Source organism: Pezoporus occidentalis, unplaced genomic scaffold (assembly GCF_034315485.1).
Source record: "Pezoporus occidentalis ecotype Australia unplaced genomic scaffold, CSIRO_AGI_Poc_V1 ctg28, whole genome shotgun sequence".
In the NCBI taxonomy this organism is placed as follows: domain Eukaryota; kingdom Metazoa; phylum Chordata; class Aves; order Psittaciformes; family Psittacidae; genus Pezoporus; species Pezoporus occidentalis.
This window is the reverse complement of record NW_026914718.1, coordinates 236,205-254,132: the sequence shown is the minus strand read 5'-3', so window position 1 is coordinate 254,132 and position 17,928 is coordinate 236,205. Positions and strand designations below refer to the sequence as shown.

Below are 17,928 nucleotides of genomic sequence, written 5' to 3'. Positions count from 1 at the left end.
TTTGTGCTTGTTCACCTGTTTCATGTTCTTGCCTGTTGTTTTCACATTGGAATTAAAGTCTTAAAGGGGGTCATCTGTGTATAATTATGTTCAGGCTCCTTCAACCTCGGGCATCTAGTAACAGATGCATGGAACAGTTGTTATTACCTAAAGATAATTTGCCCAATGTTGTGTTGCCTGTGGTTATCCTATTTTACATATACCTTTGTTGTACACACATATACACAAGTATGTACATACATAGATATTTCTCTATATATAACTGTGTATACTAATGCATATGCCCATACTAATATCAAACCAATAGATGTACTTACTGTATATTAAAGAAAGGGCAGCCACAGGTCTAGAACTTGCCATATACGGTAAATTAGTGACATCAGATATGACAGAACAAGAGACTAGAAGGCTCAGGAGCATCTTCAATGCTTTGTTTCTCAGCAGTGTCCAGCCATTTGTTAAATAATGATCCTATAAAGCAGACAAATGTCTGTTAACAAGCTTGTACATTACAGAAGAGAATGAAAGAATGAAACCAAACCACATGTGACAATCTTCACCCTGTCTGACCTAAAGGGAGAATTACTCAGTGGTAACTTGAGCTTTAATCATGGTCAGGATGAACCAGTTAGGCTCATATGACAATTCAGTATCTCAAAGATCAGTTCTGCCCCTCAGGCTATTTGGATGTTGCTATTATATTGTATAAGGTACAAGAAGTTCTCATAAGTAAAATTATATTTGATACATGTGTGTGTGTACTTTGAGGTGATGGAAATAATAGAGAATACATAATTTGGGGGGGGGGGGGGGGGATAAATTATCATCTTTAGATTATTTTTCTGTCAGTACTGAGGTGACCAGCAGGTCAAAGGAGGTGATCTTGCCCCTCTACTCTACTCCTGTGAGGTCTCACTTGGAGTATTGTGTACAATTCTGGTGTCCTCAACATAAGAAGGACATGGAGCTGTTGGAGCAAGTCCAGAGGAGGCCACGAGGATGATCAGGGGCTGGAGCACCTCCTGTATGGAGACAGGCTGAGAACATTGGGGCTGTTCAGCCTGGAGAAGAGAAGCTGCGTGGAGACCTCAGAGCAGCTTCCAGTGTCTGAAGGGGGCTACAAGGATGCTGGAGAGGGACCCTTCATCAGGGACTGTAGCGATAGGAACAAGGAGTGATGGGTTCAAACTGAAACAGGGAAAGATCAGGTTAGATATAAGGAAGAAGTTCTTTACTGTAAGGGTGGTGAGGCACTGAAATGGGTTACCCAACGGCTGTGAATGCTCCATCCCTGGTGGAGTTAAAGGCCAGGTTGGACAGAGCCTTGGGTGTCATGGTTTAGTGGGAAGTGTCCCTGCCCATGGCAAGGGGGTTGGAACTGGATGATCTTAAGGTCCTTTCCAACCCTAACTATTCTATGATTAACACTTTGTTGTAATAATTTTGTTGTAGCAGCAAAATTTTAGAGGTAGAAGCACTGTCTTTTTAAATCTTTTCTTCCCCCTGACCCTGCAAAGGAAAACTTTACCTTTTGTTTTTGTTCTTAACCTTTTCTCTTGAATTCAGGGCAAGCATACAAAGAAGAGCCATTGTTACCCACCTATGAACAGAGATCACCGCAGAATCATCCATGAATTAGCTCAGGTTTATGGCATTGAAAGCGTGAGCTACGACAACGAACCAAAGCGCAATGTTGTTATCACTGCAGTGAAGTACGTAATCCATGGTTGTTTTCAAGCCTGTTAATGATTGTTTAAATAATTGGATGTTTTAATCACTTACTTGAGTTTGAGTTCATTTCCAGTGCTATCATCAATATGTAGTAATTTCCAGTAGATATTTAAGGTAGTTTTAAAGTTAATAGTTTCATAGGCTTTTATTTCCACTAGTCAAGTAAATCCAATTAGCCATTAAAAAGCTGATAGAAAATTGCAAGGCTGTTTTCCATTCATCTTCACAGTAACTGTTTGTCTTTTTGCCATCAGCTAAATTTGATAGAAGTATCAAAAATGTAAAAGTCATCAAATTTTAAGACAATATAATTGCTGGATTGAGAAGTCATACCTACATTCTCACCTTCTTTGAAAAAATCTGGTATTAGAACTTACTTGTTTTTCATCTGCCTGAACCTGCCACAGAGTATATTACTGGACAAAGGGAGACCTGGAATTACTACAAATTGGGGAGATTTCCAAGCAAAACTGGAAATATTTAGATAATACCCACAGAAGGCAATTCATGTTAGAGAAGGAAATATAGCTGGGGAAGTTTGATCTGAATTACAGTTCTGGTGTCACTTAACGTATAAGACCCTGAGTAAATCCTTACAAATGCCCTACTCCATACTTCCCCCTTGGTCATCTTTGCAGTCACCATCTTCTGAGGAACTGCAATACCAGATTCCTTCTGAACCAGGTTCAAAGGTTACTTTTTGAAAGGACATTACCTGGACCTTTGTCCAGACTGGTATGGTGGAAAGGGGAAGGCTTTCCACTCCAAGTTGACACATGCACTTTACTGTACCTGTCAGTGGTTTCTTAAACTCTTTTACTCGTATGAATTTCCTTCTCCTATGACTAATGCTGGATGCCAGAGCCTGTTAAGGAGCATTGCTTGTTGTTAGTGACCAGTGTTTAAGCTGCCTGTATGGACTTGAACATCCTGGAAGTGTTTTTTAAGAACAGCTATCCCTGTAAGGCCCATCCTTTTCCTCTTCCTTCCAAGAACAATAGGTTCAGTCTCTCCTCACGAACAGGGGGGACTTTTCAGGAAGGTGACAGGGTCCTTGCATATTGTTTTCACTGGGAAAACCACATCCTGCCACAGTCTTGTTGAAGGGTTCTCTATTATTTATTCTTCTTCACCCAGGATTTTGTTTGCTTTCAATGAGGTATGTCTGCAGACAGTTCAGGAGTGGTTACCTAGCTGCAGGCTGTGCAAGACCGACAAGAACAAAGACCTAAATTAAATAAACCCCTTGTAACTACATGTAACACCCTTATCAGGTCATGGTAGTTGCATCCCAGAAGGCAAAAACTGTACATCCCAGTGGCAGGGTTGGAAGGAAATCATATGTTTAGAGGAAACAGATTTATTGTTTGGCCTCTTTAAGTTTTTCAGGTACTGAAACATGTCCAGAACATCTCCAGGTACAAGTTCGTTCTACTTAGTAATTTAACTGTCTACGGCCTTTCTGGTATCTGGAATTAGTTTGCATCCAGTTTGACAGAAGTTCTCACGGCTTCCTGAAGGTACTCTCACTTTAAGGACTTCTACCCTTCACTCTCTAGGAATTTTCTCCTCTGCCATGAGGAAAAGTCTTTCTCTCTACCCTTTGCAATCACAAAGGTCTTTTCCAATGACTGCATCTCAACACCTGTAGCCTCTTAAGTCTTTCTGAGCAGCGTAAGTAGAAATAGTGCTACAGGTCGCCAGCCAGGGTGGTTTAAACAGCAGTCCTGCTCCAGAAAAGTGCTGCATCTCCTTCTTACTGTTTTTCTTTTAATCTTGACATCGTTTGCCCTGAGAATAGTATGTGTTACCTCTTGACAGCTTATATAGTATATGTTAAGTCTAGGCAGTCTAATTAGGAGATCCTTCATTGTTTCACCCAAATGGTATCAGCTGTGGGAGACACTTCTCACAAAAACCTGCTCTGTCTGAAACAGAATGGATCATTATTGCCAGGCTGTAAGGAGTCAGTTTTGGACAGATGGGTGGGCAAAGAATTTTGTGGTATTTCATATCAAATAGATCAATCCTGGAGTTATTAAAATTGAACTTCCGGTCTTCAAGGGGAAGATAAGTTTGAGTCCTGGTTTTCACAGTTCAGTTTTGGACCACAGGCCATCCTGCCAGCACTACCAGTGCCTTAGAGTCAGCAGATAGTTATTTATGTTCTCATTGTTTTTCCTTGGAGTCCTGCTAAAAACCTCTCATCCCATCTTTGTTGCTTGGGGCAGGCAGTTGTCTTTTTTCCTTATTTTGAGAATAAGTTAATAGAACATAGAATAGCAACTTTAATATCAAAATGTCCAAAGTACTTGCAGAGCCTTTTGGTTCCATCTTCACAGTTTTGTTAGAACTGATGATAGAGAGCCATGATTTATGATAGCAGGAAGGGAGGATCTGCTTTGCTTCTCCTTTGTGGCAAATAATTTGTCAAGGGGCTTTTTGTTTTGTGTGTTTTCCATTGTACACCTATTTAGTTGAATTCAGTTGTTTGGTTTTTCTTCCAGATGAATTGAATATAATGGGCTGTTTAATTTCTTTATTTCCTTTTATTTCTTTGGATTTAAAAAACCCCAACCAAACAAAACAAGCCACAAACCAAAACAAGAGAGGTTCACAGAATTTTGGGAGATTGGAGTCAATCTAGCATTGTCCTGTGTGTCATGAAGGTTTACAAGAAGTGGTGTACCTTTTGCTTGAGTGTGAGTTGATAGGTTTTTGTCTCTAAAACCTCTGTGGTTTCATGACTGGACAGTCTGCTGTATCTATCTTCTGCTTTTTTGGTGGGGGGAACACACAATAAATCTTGTCAAAGATCCTTGTTCCAGGATCTCCTCAAACAGTACACAGACTGATCTCCTCATTTTGAAAGGTTTGATATTAATCTACATCAGCATTTAGCTTCAGTGGAGAGCTGCTGTGTTTACTTTCTTGGGGAGAACATTCTCTTTTTCTAGTAAGACTTTAGCTAATTGCAGAAGTAAGTGCATGTGTCGTCTTCCAAGTGTTCTGTTTTCCTGCGTTCTAGAACTCTCATTTATTTACTTGTTTTACTACAGAAACAAGATTTAGCCTGACATTTTAAAGACATGACATCTTATGAGGTCCTCCTTTCACCTATTTACCTCCAGTCAGTTGGATTTCCATATTTTTGCAAACCACAGGTGATAAAAATGAAAGAAGACAGCAAAATATTCTCCTCTTTACTGTAGGCCGCTTTTAATCTTTTCAGGCAGAGCTCTACAATTGAGGTAACTGAAATGATAGTGGGAGCATTTGGCTTTATATGCCAGGCTTGGAGGTAAAGGAGAGGAGGAGTTTTTACCCATTTTATTAAAGAGGGGAAAATCATCTGTTCTCAACTGATACTTGCTGTTAGAATGTGTGTATTAAACATAATCTTGGAAAAATATATAGTCAGTGGCAAGTAACTTTTCCTTTTGAATAAGGAACACTTTCAGTGTTGGGGGAATGAGAAGGCTCTTTGAACTGATGATCTGTGTTTTCAGAACTTTGCAGTTCATTTGAACAGACTGTCATACTTGGTTTAAAACAATACTGAAATGGGGTCAGCGATCACCACTTCATATTTTAGTGGACTTCTGACTTTCCTTGAGGATGTTGTGGAGGTTTTCGTCTGTGTTGCCACAGTATCACAGGAATTTGCCCCTTTATTTTCAGAACTGACGGAAACAAGACGTGATGGAAAGAAGATAAAACTTACTATTTTTTAAACTCTGAAATAGAACTGGTGTTCATCTGTGTGCGTACTGATGTGAGATTTAAACTGCTTAGGGCTCTGGCAGAGGCGGGGGAAAACAAGAATTGCCAAGTATGTGACCAAGCATGGAACTCAACACATTTCTGGAATTACAGCAATACACAGTCTATTGTCTTGCAGCATTTTTTGCTATTGGGAATGTAATTTTGAAAAGAACAAGATGAACTTGAAAGTAGGAATTTAACGTGATTAGTCAACACAGGAAATCTCGTGGTCTTGGAGGGTTCTGCTCTGGGAGGATCTTGTTTAAAAACTCATGAGTAAAGTAAGCAAGGAGGAAACATTATTTAATGATTGACATAGAATCACAGTATCATTTTGGTTGGCAAAAGACCCATAAGATCATTGAGTCCAACCTTTAACCTGACCCTGTTAAATCCACCATGAAACCATGTCCCTAAGCAGCACATCTACACATCTTTTAAATACCCCTAGGGATGGTGACTCCACCACTTCCCAAGGCAGCCTGTTCCAATGGTTGACAACTCTTCCAATAGAAACTATTCAGATAGAAATAGGAAAGTAATCCAGTTTAGTGTACCAGACTTAGTTTGGTCTTAAAATGTCAGTAGCGTGGGCTTGGTGGAAAGTACAAGAAAGGTAAGAAATTAGTCTTGCCAAGGTTTAAGACTTTTTTGTGGGGACAAATAAGAGGAATAAGAAATTGTGAATGGAAAAGATGGTGATAGTGAAGGTTTTTCAGTCTTGTAGTTAAGTCGTAACAGTGAATGCAAGTTGAAATAAAGCAAGTTCAGTCTTGAAAGTGGCTCATGAATTTATAGGATAATCTGTAGGAAGATGTCTTCACAGCCTGTGTGTCTGGTAATTATTTGGAATTTTTTAATAATTTTTTTGTAATTTGATGCCTTTTGGGACTAATCTAGGGTTGGCTTTTAGTTTGCTTTGTTTTTCTGGGTGTTTTTGGTTTGGGTTTTCTTAATATCCTTCCTCTTTTTCCAGCCTGTTTAGCCTTTGAGCATGGACTGCCCTACTGAAGTTGAGTGTGATTCACAGCCAGTATATGCCTAAAGCATACAAATGTACATGCTGAAGTACACTGGCCTCCTGTACTGGGGAAAATACCTCTTTGCACCACAGCCACAGGGTAGCCCTTGCACTGCGGATGATACAAGCACAAGTAGGGTGATTCGTTGTGTGATCACAAGCGCATAATAGACTGTTACTAGTGTGGAGGGCAGTAATAGCTGATTATTCCTCACCCCAATGCATAATGTAATTTCTGTGATCTTGTTGACCTGGGCTAGCTGAAAAGGAAGAGGCAGTGTTGTTGCATTGTTCCTGTGATAGGGCTGCTTAGCAGGGCTGCTTTGAGTGCAGAGTGATAAACAAGTTTAATGTGACTTCACTGCCAGAGTTTAAAAACATGTTTCCAAAACATCAGATAACATGTTGTGAAGATGCAGTGAACTGTGTTCACAGGGTACCAAGTTAAGTAAGTTGTTGCTTCTGATCTTTTATCTGTTCTGTGAAAGAAGAGATACATGTTTACCTAGAAAGCAAGTACTGCATTTTTGGTACTTTAATAGGTGATCGTATTGTGCACTTCACATGCAGAAAGGAAGAAGTCTGGGCACCAGCACTCAAATCTAGTAAGCTGCTTCTGCATCTTTTATAGGTAGTTATCAAGAGACATTTAGAATACTTGCATATCCTGGCAAGAAAAATGGACTTGGCACAGTATTGGTCTCCATCACTGGAAAATTAAGTATTTGAGTAGGTGATTTAAGTATACAAGTATGAGCTCTGACTCCAGAACAGCTACTTACAAATGTAACTCTTTTGCCCTGACTTCTTGATGAATATAATTTCCTATTGAATTAAATAACCTTTCTTTTATTTTCCTAGAGGGAAATCCTTTTGTCCAAGCAATACCTTAACTTCTGTGCTAGATAAAGAAATGCAGAGCAGGCCTCTGGCTCCACCTCCTATTCCTCATTACAAACAAACAGATAAGTAAGGAATTTGTTTTTAAAATGGTGTTCTTCAGTTTTGTGCTGAGTTACTTGGGTGTTTCTGAGCTTCATAAAGATTAGGTAGTTGGGAAGAGAGGGCTGCTTTGTGAATGTTTTTCACCTTTAACTGTTCTGTGTGAAAGAGTAAGGTCTTACTTGCATAAGATGATTTATTTGGACGGGTAGTAAATGTATTTTTTTTCTTGTGTAGCTATGACTACACAGTTGGCTAAAGGTGAACTACCATTTTTCTCAGGTAGTGAAAACTGCTGAAGATGGGATATACAAGGTTTCTTGGTGAAGAGCCTAATAGAACAGGCTTTACTTTGTATGACCTGCCAGCTTCGGGTACCTGTAGTCCTCTCATAGTCATGAATTCTCTTAATGGATGGCTAATTCTTTACCTTTCATATATATTTTTTCCCCTCCAAGTTATTTCAGATTAGTATTTGAAGTCATGTTCTGTGCAGTACTGCTTGCAGAAGGAACAGTTTGATTTTGCAGTAGCTATTGCAATAGCTATTGGGTGTTTAGGGTGCTGCTGGAACACAAAGTAGGCTATTCTAAAGAGAAAATTTACATTGTTTCAGAAGTAAGCATCTAGAGCAAAACACATGCCTAAAATGACTGCTTACAGTGTAAGTGTGAATGTTGAAAAGGTTGTTACTCCTCATTTCCACTTACTCCTCTGGGATCCCCATCTTCAGTGACTATAATGGAACAGGCTTATGTGGCCAAATTAATTAAAAAAAAGGGATTTAGCCATTCATTTTTAACAACTAGAAGTGAAATTGCTTTAGAAGTAATTCTACAAAATCTTCTGTCTTATGGGGAAAAAGGTCTTTACAGTGTTTGGCTTTGGTATTGCCATGTGTTTTTGTTACTCTTGCTTTTAAAAGCAAGCAGATTTGATCATCAGCTCACTTCAACTGTGTTTCTTTTCTCTTTCTTTTAAAAAGGCCTCTTGAACATTTAGTCTTCAGTACAGTATCATTTTTGTAATAAGTATTACTGGTTTTGGGGGTCTTTTCTGGTAAGTAACACCTAATATTCTTATAATTTCAGGACTACTGGAGACGGTGGTTTATCCAAACCATTAAAAGAAGAGCCGATAATTGACTACTTTGATGTCCAGGACTGAATTGGTTGATGTAGAATTATGCTGTAGAAGCTTAGAGGTGAAGACACTAAGTTATTGTATGAGGCGCTTTTTGGTTTATCTGTCAAATGATCAGTTGTTCAGAATATTCATGATTATACATCTAAAGTTAGGTTGATTGTGATACTTTACAAAGTTCTGCATTTTTACAGTTTATGTAACTGCATAATACCTAACAGTAGTACAGCTTTTTAAACCTGGGTTTGGTGCAATTTTCTATCTAATGTGCTGTCAGAGTGGTGCAGATTTCCATTGATGCCTTTTAAAGTGAGAGAACTGGTAGTCAAATGCATTTTTGGGAGTGGAAAGAACAAGAGTAAATCTCAAAAGATTTATTTTGACTTATGTCACACAGCTTAAAATGGACCAGAAATAATCTGTGTTAAAAACACTGATGGGAATACTGCTAACGTGTTTTCTTATTTTATTAATTCACTTTTGTGTTAATGTGGTAAATTTAGGAATTTGGGAATTTGAGTTACTTTCCTGTACGGAAGGAAATACAAAGTTTACTCTAAGTATGAATATATTACACTAAGTGCTTATTAAGTGCTCAGACTTCTCTGGTATCTAAAGATCCAGGACTTGGGAAAGGTGAGGAATTAAGTCTTGTTTTGCTTTATCTCAAAAACCTCACAACAAACCAACCCACCATCATTCCCTCTCGACCCCCAAAAAACCCCAACACAAGAAAACTGTTAATATTTTGTTATTCAAGATCTTGAACAAAATCATACTTTATATATTCTTTTGATGTTCTGTCTGGTTTGATTTGTATTTAGATATGTTAGCTTGATGGTCTTTGGTTTTTTTTTGCATGGTTTTACTGGGGGGTTGTATTTTTTTCTGTACTGTGCAAGCTTAAGGTGAATGTGTGAAATTTGCTTTAAGTATGTTATGAATTTGGAACAGTATTTGTAAAAAATTTACAAGACCATCTGTCTTCAACTGTTTGGCAACAGAAGATTTTTGTTTTATGGGAAATGCCATAAACAAAAGTGGATGATGATTTGAACAGTGAAAGACACCAGAGTGGTCTCCTAGATGGTCAGTTGTTTACAAATGATAAGGTAGCTCTCTGGGAGAGGAGATCGTAGGTCTGGTCAGAAGAGGTGACTCAGCTCTCAATTTGAGAAGTATCTGTTCACTTAAGGGGTTTTGAATTGACACTGATGCAGTCTGTTTCTTGTTCCTTGTGGCTGGCTACAGGTAGCACTGGAGGCGAGTCCCCTGTGCAGCATCAGAGGGTGCTGCTAAAAGGGGCTTATAACGAAGAAACAGATTTAACAGAAGACTTCTCATCTGTTGTTTATTTTTCAGCTAGCTTACTACAGTGTGTGGGATCTGTTGCCAAGAAAATGGGAAGGCAGTTATCCATGCTTAGATTCCTTTATAGTTATCGCACAACCCTGAGCCTTAACTGTGAAGCGTTCTGTGGCTACGTTTCATCTTGAACAGCTTGTGAAACATGAAAGAATGAGCAGCAAACTCACAGACTGTATCTGTCCCCAGAATGTTTTGGAAATTAAAATGCATGCTGTAACTGCCTTTTTTTTGTTGGAGCTTTTTATTTCAGGCACGGAAAACAGGCAGTCGTAAATGTTTCTAAATATTTGAAACGCATATACTTCAGGTGAAGAACTTACCAGAAGGATTCTCAACCCTCAAGAGTTTCATTTACATGTAGTGGTTTAAATTGGTTTGACCTTTGTTTTCTTTTTTTTTTTTTTGTAAACAGGAATGAAAAATAAACTAGCATAGCTTATATTGCCCTTAAATTCTTGAGCAAGTTAATGTCTGATTCTACAAAGTGCACTGTTTTGCTAAGTTCAGCTGAAGAAATTAAGTTGCTCAGCATCTTCCCAGGAATGTTTCCTCAGTCCCTTCCTTGTGAGGAGTGTTTTTCCAGTGTTTGCAGACAAGAGCCAGCTCAGGGTGGCCAGAAAAAGGCTAATTCTGATTTTGAAACTCAGAGCTATGTTAACATAGCACTGTTTTCAAGCTAGTATGATCTGTTAGGAAAAATGTAGATAGTTACACTGCAAAGGTAGTTCTAGACAGGAGCTGATGCAGTTGGTATACCACAGGTAGGCCTAACATTACAGAAAACCAAAGTGATTTAGTTGGTAGTAAATAGAATAAACCTGAAGCCTATTAACTTTTCACACAGCTTCACATAGCTAAAACTTGACATTTGTACCTGCGATTTGAAATTTAAAACTTAAAATGTTTTAATAGCATTATATTTAGCTCTGCTCCTTGGGATTTTATCATATGATGGCTTTAACATAAATATGTGAACCTTGGTGAGATGCACTTAAGCAGTCACATATTCTGCCACTGCTTTTGATCAGAAAACCCAGGTAATCTTCAGCTTCTCAAGGTGAGACTAACAATTATTACCAAATCTGTTCATACTGAGAAATCATAATTCTTACCACTAAGCCTCTAAACTACATGAATGTTAAAATATTTTTATAGATCTCTGTTAAACATCTCTGAATCATGTCTGTTAGAGTGTATCTGTAGATATGAAACAAGTCACATGTATAGAAACATTTATTTTGAAGTACATTTTAATAACTTGATTTAAAACATGGTACCATCCATTTACCTAGGAAAGTAAAGCCAAAAAGAAAGTATTGACGTCTTTCCTCCCCGTACGCAGTTACATAGCCTTAAGAAGGAACTCAGCGAAGTTTAATGGTGGTGCTGTCCTCTCTGTTCTGGTTTGCTTTTGCTGCGGTGTATCTGTGAGTATAAAGGCTGTAGTTTTGATATCTGTGGTAACTCATCTTCGTATTGCACGTGTGCCTCATGGAAGTATTTTTCAAATAGCTATTTTGTAAATCTGAGCTGGCCTTTACACCTTTTATCTAACAGAAACATGAGTGGATAAAAGATACCTTTGCATCAGTAAAGTCAGTGGCAAAAATCCTGTTGACATCACCAGAAACAAGCCTTCAGCTTCGATATGCGTGTCACTTTTCCACAGCCCTAAGAATAATACTGTTTCTTGTACATTTATCTGAAAGAAACACTCTGCAATAAGCATCTTTGGAAACAAATTACGTGATGTCAGTTGGAATTCATGCAACTTCATGAAGTGCTTTTAAAATGGTGTATAAAATAGGCAGATCCTTTGGCATTTGGGCTGTGCTTTTGCCTATCTATATTGTTTAACATGTTTAAAGTGCTCTGAATATTCAGTGCTTGGGTTTAACCTAACATTGTGTAAGATGCTTAAGTAGTCTTCAATACCACTGTTTCTGTGGCAGTTTTGTACAGTACCTGCCGCATAATGAAATGAGCAAAGTAAAATTGTTCTAAACCACTTATTTGTTGGAAGTTTTATATTTTACTTGATTTTTTTTTTTTCTTTCAAATGGCTGGTATAAAATTTCTTTATAAACGTGAAATAATTCCAGGTTGAAATTGCAGTGCTTTGGGAATTGTTTGGAAGCTTTGTCTTGGCATTCCAAACTTGGAAGACTGAGGTATGACAGAGAAAGAAGTAAGGATGTAAATGGAAGTCTAGGAAGTCCTTTTCCTCAAATGAAGTACGATTTCCTGGATTTGAAGTGATTTTTAAATGAGTACTGTAAGAAGAATGAAGCATTTCTCCTTGGGAAATGGAGAATAAGGTTTATCTGCTACCTTCTTGGAATTCAGAAGTACAGGAGAGGTGATTATCTGAATAGAAGTGTACATTTTGATTATCTGAAAAACCCTTTGCTATGTCAGCCTAAATGCTACTTGGCAATAAAATGTATGATTTTAACTCATTGTCCCTTCATTGTTGTTTGCCCACCGTTCAGTTGTAATGGTGACTAAAGAAGAGTACTATAGTGAGGATGGTGGTGTAAGGACTAATATCACTTACAGGCCCCTGCGGGCATTAGGTTTAGTAGATTAGATGACAAACGTTATGGAGTGGTGATGAAAACTTTGCCAACACAGTTCAGTAGATGTCAGGGAGGCTCAAACACTTAGAAGTTTGAAATTACTTGAACTGCTTCCTCCTGAAACTTTTATAATACCAAGTAATGCATCTCCAACAGCAAAAGCCACAGAGATGAAGAACAGCAGCAAAAATTAGAGTGGCCTGACCTGGTGTGTCAGATGGAGTGCAAGATGGCTCAAAGAAATTCAGGAAATGATGTGAAACTAAAGAGTCCGTGAAAGACAACTGGAAACTCTGTGTCTTACTACCTCACCTGCCAGTAAGTTTGGATTTTCTTTTGGGCATGTTTTGCAGGATAAGCACTGCAAACCAGATCTTCATTAGAAATCTGCCTGAAGAAAATACTTGCACTTCAATTCAGGACTGTCATTGACCAAGTGACTAAACATGTCATTGTTACCTGTGAGTGCAAATGGCAGCAGAAGAGGCAAATCAGTTTGGCTTTCTGTTCACCTATCTTGTCTGTGTTTGGAAATAGTCATTCAAGTCACAACATAGTCAAAACAGTCCCCTACTAGGTTTTCAGGTATTTTAGACTTTGTCGGTGTTGAATTCCCTGCAGAAGCCTTGCTGCATAACAAATGCTGTTCTCAGCCTGTGCTAAAACGTTGAGTTCATAAGATGGTTGATGTGCAAATTTTTGTCTACACACTTATTACCTAACCATGAACCAGAGTATCAGGGACATTAAATAGGGTATCTTTAGGAGGATTGTATTTTGGATGCTCCTGAGCTCTAGACCAAGTATCTTAGTCTTTGTCATTTCAGGGTATTTGGAGCAAATAGTGCAGCTTCTTGAGCAAAGGCATGTTATTGCTATCCTGAGAGAAGCCAGGTTCCAGTAGGATCCTGGGAGTCCTTTGGTGTTGACAGGACATTGTTGCAGGTAGCAACGTGGATCCTTTCAGCTTCCAGCCAAAGGGTAGGTGAGTGTGCCTTTATGTTCAGTGGGTAAAATCTGCTATACTTCCTTCTGGGGTAGGGTTATGGTATGGGTGAGGTGCCCTTCCCCAGTTTAGACTTGTTCTACCACCCCACGAGCTGATATTTCCAGCACTGTATTTCTTTTGAAGTCAGGGTGTCCAGGTTTACTCTTCTGTGGAAAAGAGAGGTGTCAGAAAATGGTGTTGCCACTGAAAGAATCTTTTTTGGAGCACAGACCAAGGCCTAGCACCTTTGTGATGTTTCAGGCAATCTTCTATAAACTGGTTCAGGCTCCATCATTGTCTGACCTGCTGTTGCCTGCTCTGGAGCTCTCTTTTCAGAAATGGAGGGGAGGGCAAAACATTGTGTGTGAAGGGCAGCCAAAGCTGATCTCCACAACTTTACTTTTGGTGAAGTCGTGGTCAGAAACTGACACAGAGTAAATGATTTGGCTTTCTACTGGATCTAATGGGTGCTTACTTCAGTGTCCACCCTTCTTGCTACATCCATATTTATTCCCTTAACATGCAGCAAATTAGTCAGAGGATGAGAGGGCTTCATTTGTAAAGAGCTGTAAGAAAGTAAACTAAACATTGCAATCACTGTGAAGAAAAACTCATCCTAATACAACACTTTTTCTATAGTAGGTAGGAACCAAAGAGCTGTCTCTTTTAAAAGAGGGGCTAAGCTTACATGTTTTACTAGGGAGCATTCTGTACAAATCTCAGCTCCAGGAAATAAAAGGCTGTGGTGAAAACTGAGTAGTGGGATGTGTTTTATAGTTGCCTGTAAAACAATACAGTTGGAAAAGTACATTCTGCCGATTCAAGGCACCTAGAGAGCTTTTTCATTTTAACAAGCATCAAGTTAGATACATCTTAACAGCATTAATAAACACTGTTTCAGGAAGCATTAATTAAAGTCTTCAGTCAGTGCAGTAACTCCTGGGGTAAGTACTCATTTAGATTTCTATTTAAACTCAGTATGTTGGCATCAAATAAATAGGTGCCAAAGTTTCTAATAAAGTATGTGCCTGTGTGACTGCTTAGGAAGGACAGTTCAGCAGCTTAAATCAACAGGTTATGCAGTTCTAATTAGATGCTATTGAAGTAGGCAGTGATTAAACAGGTACTGGATTGATGCCACCAAAATGTCAATGAAATAACTCATTAATGAATTTTTATTTAAGGTGTATTTCTGGCAACTTGTATCACTCCTTAAATGCCTAATTATAATCTTACTTGTTAGCTAACATCTAAGTACCTACTAAGCAATGTATAGAATCACTAAGAAGTAGCTGATAAAACGTCTTATGAAATCAGTTTTCAGCCAAAATGCACACAAAGCCATAGATGTAGAATGGAAGAGATGCAACTGTAGAGGCTGGAGCCTACTGTCTAGACAGCAGCTTCATGTAAAAGGGTGTGGAGGGAAGCAGGTGAAGGGAAGCGATGACTCCCTCTCTATGCAATACTTGTGAATGACTCCTATAGTCCTGGGACCAGCTGTGGGCTTCCCAGTGCAAGAACGACCTGACTGGACTGAGTCAAACAGGACCACCAAGTTGAGGAGGAGGTAGGAGTTCATGACATACACGGAGGGGTTAGAGGCGCTGGATCTGTGCAGCCTCAAGCACTGAGCTCTCCTGACAGATTAGCCCAGGAGATAGTGCACAATGTGTTTGTTGGGTTAAGTACCAGAAGGCTTTCTGGTTTTAAGGTGGACAGGGTGGCAGGTAATAGAATGGAGTTCCAACCTATCAAGGGATAGGAAAAAAAACAAAAGCAGTCTGTTCTGTCACAGTTTGCCACTTAGAGGGGAAGTTTTGTTCATTCTTAAGACCAGTAAGTATTAAGGGGACCAGTGAATTCTAGCTGATCATTACTTGTCCTCTCATTGTAGGTAGAGGTTTCATTCTGTTCTTGCAGAGCAGCCAGAAATGGCAGAATATATTCTCTGTTATGCTCTTTAAGATACTGTTTCTTTGGCTCAGCATCACCAGCGATACCTGTAGAACATGGCTTACAAAATATAGGAGTGTTTTGACTACTACTGGTAGGTCTATTAAGATTGAAGTTCTAAGGCCAGGCACAGTGGTTGCTCAACAGCTTATGCAGTCTTCAAAGCAGATGAGCCCAATGCTAGAATGTACAAATTTGAAAGCCTGCTTGTGTCACACATTGTCCCCATGACTTTCTATGTGCTGTTGCAGCATAGTAGGATTGTGGCTTGACTGGTGACACTTACAGGCAGTCAATCTCTGCTAGCAGAAGAGACAGCTGTATTGTTTGGATAGACAGGGAGCCCCAGGACAAGTTTCTCACTTGTAGGACTGGAATGAGAGATGAGAGACAGTTGCACTCAACTAGCAATCCTGCAAAATGCTTTAGTTTTGTGGCCAAGGGTACTAATATGAGGTAAAGTACCTGCTACTACAGTGATGTGGGCCACCTCTGGGCTGAAAAAGCCAGACCATGGCAGAAGGAGAGCTGTATGTTGTACAGAAGTCCTCAGTAGATGGTAGTGGGCAATCTAAACTTGAAGGGTTCTTGTAAGAGACCAAATGAGACAGGACCATGAACTGAATTTCAAGGTAGGTTTTAGTCAGAGAATGTGTGTTGTGGGGAAGCATCCTTCACCCACAGCTGTAGGAGTTTGCAGCCACCTGTAAGACTAGTGATTGTTGGGCTGGAAGCTTATATTCCTGTATCTGGGAACATAACATCTGGCTGATGCTGTAAACAAAAGCAGAAGATTAAGAATGAAATAAAGACTGTACTGGCAGAGGGTGATTACTGTGGAAGCAGCAACACCCAGGCTTTGGATGCAGCCTACAGACTAATGGTTTTGGAGACCACAGCTAAGGATGGAAGACCAAGGGTACCAAATAAACCCAGCTGGGAGGCTTGCAGAGCTGAAGACCATGGTTATTGGGTACAGAGTAGACAAGGTGGAGGGTATAAAAGTGCTGCTGTTGCAGATAATTCTTGGCCCAGCAAACTAGAAAATACTGTTACAACAAAGACTGTTCGTTAGTAAAGCTAAATGCAAAAGTGGTTATTATGTACATCGCTAGAAAGTGTTTATGGCATCCACAAGTGCAAACTGCTTTTCTGAGTCTGCTGAGCAGTGGACATGAGCAGGACATCTCCTGTCCTGCTAGGGCAGAAGAGGATCCCCTGGAAGGGATGTCCTTGATACTACACTCACCCTATAGAACAAGAGGTTGTGCCCATCGTGAATATGTTTACAGTGAGCATGTCTGCCAGCACACCTGGGTTCTGAAGGGGGCATTTGAAAGTGCAGTGTCTACACCCAAATGCAGCGGAGGAGGTGCAGCAGGAGGCACCTGTAGAGGATGTACAGCAATGGTTATAGTGCATCCAGGTGTTTGGAGCTAGGCAGTATGAAAGAGAATAAGATTTGTTAATTTAGGCCAGGTATCACTACAAGAATTAAATGTTTTAACCACTTACGTCAGCTGTTTGAACCTGGTGATTATGTTGAGCTCCATCTTGAACCTGTCAGCATGCACAACCCTTTACAGTCTCCCACTATTACTTTAAGCAGTATAAAAGCAGAGAGAATTTTAGACTGCATCAGTCTAAAATCTGACACTGCAGAGAGCTGAAAAAGTGCCTTGTAGCACTGCAAACATGGTGAAATCTCTGTTTCAGGAATACCATAGGAAAGGCATAGCTATAACACTGCCCTAAACTCCAGATAATCACAGCTGCAACTCTTCTCCCTCTCTTCCCTGCCCTCACTCAGGTCAAGGCTGCACCTATTCCCTAGCTTTTCCAGGTTTCCCATTCTCTGAACTAGGCAGGAAGTCACCCTTTTCTGTCCATTCAAGCCCAAACACATTGTACACAGTTATGGTAATTGGTTTCTCCCACTCTCTTCCTATGTAATCTTTCTTGTGGGCAGTTTATTCCACCTACGTTCCATTTTTCTCTTGTCCAATTGTGAGGACAGGTCTTCACACCGTCTGTGTTTAAAGGAGGATCTCACAGCAGTTTCTGGGCTGATCGAGTTCATTTCTGACTCCTTGCCCTGGTGTCACTTTGACGCCTATTTCCCTGGCTTTGAACAGGATGAACAAGCAACTGTGGCTAAGGAGGTATTTGGTCTCCTTGTTCTAATCCTATAGGAATTATAACTAAGTTCATGTATCAGTGTGCATGTATATACATATGCACACTTTATAGAGCATACACACACTTTATATACATGTATGCATCAGGTAACAAATCCTACAGTAACAGTCCTTTTATATATTAAAAGGAAAAATGTAAATCGCTCAAGTAGGACTGACTTCAGACTTGGTAGCACACTCTTAGGAGCAGTGGAGAAGGTGGAGAGCACTCTAACCCCTGTGTAAGAGGAGATTACC

The 17,928-nt window shown here is 39.6% G+C and overlaps 1 protein-coding gene across 2 annotated transcripts in view; it reads left to right on the top strand.

The window, feature by feature from the left end:
• NFX1 (nuclear transcription factor, X-box binding 1) overlaps window positions 1–12,425 on the top strand; it is a 51,190-nt gene extending 38,765 nt beyond the window's left edge. The window contains exons 22-25 of one of the 2 annotated variants that reach the window (XM_062625328.1): window positions 1,567–1,712; window positions 7,379–7,486; window positions 8,551–8,663; window positions 9,965–12,425. In XM_062625328.1, coding sequence (XP_062481312.1) covers window positions 1,567–1,712; window positions 7,379–7,486; window positions 8,551–8,626 — 330 coding nt within the window. In that variant the 3' untranslated portion in view covers window positions 8,627–8,663; window positions 9,965–12,425. Of the gene's footprint in view, window positions 1–1,566; window positions 1,713–7,378; window positions 7,487–8,550 lie in introns of both variants that reach the window. The other variant, XM_062625327.1, reaches the window with a different exon arrangement.
• The last annotated feature ends 5,503 nt before the right edge of the window (window positions 12,426–17,928 follow it).